The following is a 3074-nucleotide window of genomic DNA, read 5'->3' as shown; positions in this document are numbered from 1 at the left end:
TAGACCTAAATAAAATGTTTTTAATTGTGTACCAGTTTAACGTTGAATATTATTTATGATTTTAACTTTATACACAAGTGCCAAAATACTATAATTATAAAAACGACGTGTTTTTGAAGACGGCGCTACGATACCACGCGGTAAACTTAACAAAATGTCGAATTACAAAGGTTGTGTGGAAGTTCAAGGGTGGAAAAACAAATATCCATCTAATAATGATGTTGTCTGTCACTCTGTGCCATGCCATATAAAATGCAGTGGTCCAGCGCCAGTTTCTAACTTTTTCACATCATATATTGAACCTGATGAAAATAATGCAGGAATTCTGAAGTCATCTTTCCGTGGTCGTCCATTGCGTGGACAAGAAATTCAACTCCCGGAAGGTTATGTAGGCGTTGTTATGAAGAGTGTTGATAAAACTGTAACTGATGAGCCTGACAAAAGATTTCGAATGACAGGTCATTTTCGAAAACTGACTTACTGGAACTGGGACCAAATTCCATCTCAAAACGACAAATTTGTTAAGGCAGCGCAGTGGATAAAAATTGCCCATGCTATTCATACTCCTTTAACTTTATCTTCCAAGCAACAAGAACATCCCCTTGATACTGAATAGTTAGGCGTAATATCAAGCTACTTATATCAACAATAAGTGAAAATGTTTGTTGTAATAAATGATTACATTACTTCATTAGAATGAAAATATCGCAGAGAGTATTCCATTCACAGTATGCTTTTGAAAATAAAATTTAGATGAGGTAACTAATTAGTATTATAACTTAATAAGTTTTAAGAAAGACATTTGAATGGGTAAGTCTCAAAATCTAGCACCATATTGTTAAATGGCTTACATAGTGTAATACAGTACTAGTACTATGCATACTGGTTAATTTAATGTCCATGAAATTTCTTTGGTTTATCTATTTGGAAGTTTTTCATCTTTGTGAATGTCGTATCTAGCCAATGTTTATTCTAACTTCAAAACTAAAGATCTGATACAATCTGTTAAGCAAGACAGAAAAGCTGAGCAACACTTAATGTAAGTGTAATAATGGTATTTGGTGTAAGTAACTTAAAAACTAAGATCAATTCATTATGATTGAGGAACTATGCTTTTCAAATTTCATTCTGATGTAAAAGGTTTCATATTTAGTTGTATTGTGAATTGAAATTTAGTACGTCATGTTTGCAGGTATGAGTATTAAGTTCTGAGACTATTATTAAGAACAATCTTAGTCAATTTTTGAAAATTAGCACAATTCAAGTTCATTATTCGTCATCAAGATCTACATGTACAGTTGTAGCATAAATACTTATTCAACTGCAATTTCTATTCTGCTTAAAAAAAAGAAATTATACTTTTGATTTAAAGGAACTTTGGGAATTATTAAAGTTTTCAAAATTTACAATTCTTTAGGAATGCGTAGGAGTTATTCTTTTTGTTACTGTGTTTTTAATTTTTATACATAATAAGGAATATCAATATTCAAACAAAAATGGTTTATAACCATCAAAATTACCTTTTCACTATATTGAATTTTAGTTGTTTTCAAGTATTTTCAGTTCTTCAGTGCTCAATCGTTTTTGTTTTATAAACCTAACATTTTTTGAATTTTGATAATTAAATTTTAAGGTCCCCTAAATAAAGTAGTAGTATAAATCTTGTTAAAATTGTTATTGACTTATTGTTTCTTTGCTTATCTAAGTTTGTATGAAAGTATTAAGACAGATGTATTTGAAAACAACTTACATTGAGAGTTAAAGCTGGGTTATTTTATAAGCTGAAATTATTTATTAGAGTATGTTTGATTCAGTGAAGCATATTAGTTAAAAAAGCCATTAATATAGCATTTAACTTTAGTAACATAGGCTTGACATTTTCTTTACATACTGTGGTTCCTGATCCACATCCTTCACTAACTGAATATTTAATGCTTTCATAATGTCTTATATTGGAGTAAGTCACGAATAAGAAGGTTATTGGGATGTTTTAAATTTTTGTGTAGCAACTTTGTGAGACTTCTAGCAACTCTATAAAATATATGATTACTTTGGTAAATAAAGAACCCAGTTGCTTAATTAATTCACTTATACATAAATATATACTAAGGGGTATCGAATAAGTTCACTATTTCTGGAAAGTTAATTTTTTCTGCTATTTTTTTTAATTCAGAAACCTTCACAAAGAAATATTATATTTTTTATTCATCTTTGACAGAAATACATTTCTGTTAAATCATAAGTTTGTGGAATGTTTGACCTGATGATGTGCTGTTAGTTTAAAATAATTATAAAATTTGTTTGATAGATGTGTGAATACAAATGGCAATATTTAGCTTAGGTTAATTGTATTGGTTGGTGAAGAAATTATCTTGATGGTTAAATGGCCTATTATTTTAATTTTATGTTCTTGGTATATAAAAAAAAAAAAATGAAGTGTACATCTGTGTTAGATATAACCTTCATATATCAGAAAATGTTTAAACAACCTCTAGCATTTTGTCGTCTTATAAAAATCATGCAGATTTAATGAAGAAAAATTTATAAACCCTAAAAGGTTAACTGCAATCTGGATTGATTTTTAACTTATTTATACTGTACATACTGTTAATATTTTATTCTTGAGATGTTTAATGACTTGTGGGTACATTTTAACAAACCAATTTATCCTCCAAGTAGTTACAAGCATTTTAGAAATACATTAGACTGTCGGCACTTATGCATACTTTCAATAAACATCACAACACCAATGTTCACATGAGAACAACAGCTTTATTTGTGTAACGTTAAAAATACATTCTGCACTATGATCCACCATCTACAGGAAACAAAAAAGGACTCATGAGGGTTGTTTATGTACTTGAGTAGATGTATGTGTACAATTAGCATATTGTATAGTGGTGCCAGTTACAAAACAGAAATTCCTAAAATTCACTCCTGTGACACCTGGACCTGAATCTTAAATGTTTAATTGAAATATCATAGAATATTCTATTTTGATTTTGTACTTGGATATCATAACATTAAAAGAAAGCAAGACTCTTTAAAATATACGTTATAAAATATATTTTTAG

At 29.0% G+C, this 3074-nt stretch overlaps 1 protein-coding gene across 1 annotated transcript; it reads left to right on the top strand.

Moving 5' to 3' along the window:
• Window positions 1–145: 145 nt before the first annotated feature.
• On the top strand, window positions 146–1442 carry LOC106478244 (ribonuclease H2 subunit C-like). Its single transcript, XM_013938771.2, has one exon. The coding sequence runs from the start codon at window positions 155–157 to the stop codon at window positions 614–616; it is 462 nt and encodes a 153-aa protein (XP_013794225.1). The 5' UTR covers window positions 146–154; the 3' UTR covers window positions 617–1442.
• Window positions 1443–3074: the final 1632 nt, after the last annotated feature.

The sequence above is a fragment of the Limulus polyphemus genome, unplaced genomic scaffold (assembly GCF_000517525.1).
Source record: "Limulus polyphemus unplaced genomic scaffold, Limulus_polyphemus-2.1.2 Scaffold193, whole genome shotgun sequence".
Classification (NCBI taxonomy): Eukaryota; Metazoa; Arthropoda; class Merostomata; order Xiphosura; family Limulidae; genus Limulus; species Limulus polyphemus.
Note: the sequence above shows the minus strand (reverse complement) of the source record. Positions and strands in the feature narration are given on the sequence as shown.

Coding starts and splice junctions, on each gene's coding strand:
- LOC106478244 (XM_013938771.2), top strand. CDS start 155: ATGTCGAATTACAAAGGTTGTGTGGAAGTTCAAGGGTGGAAAAACAAA.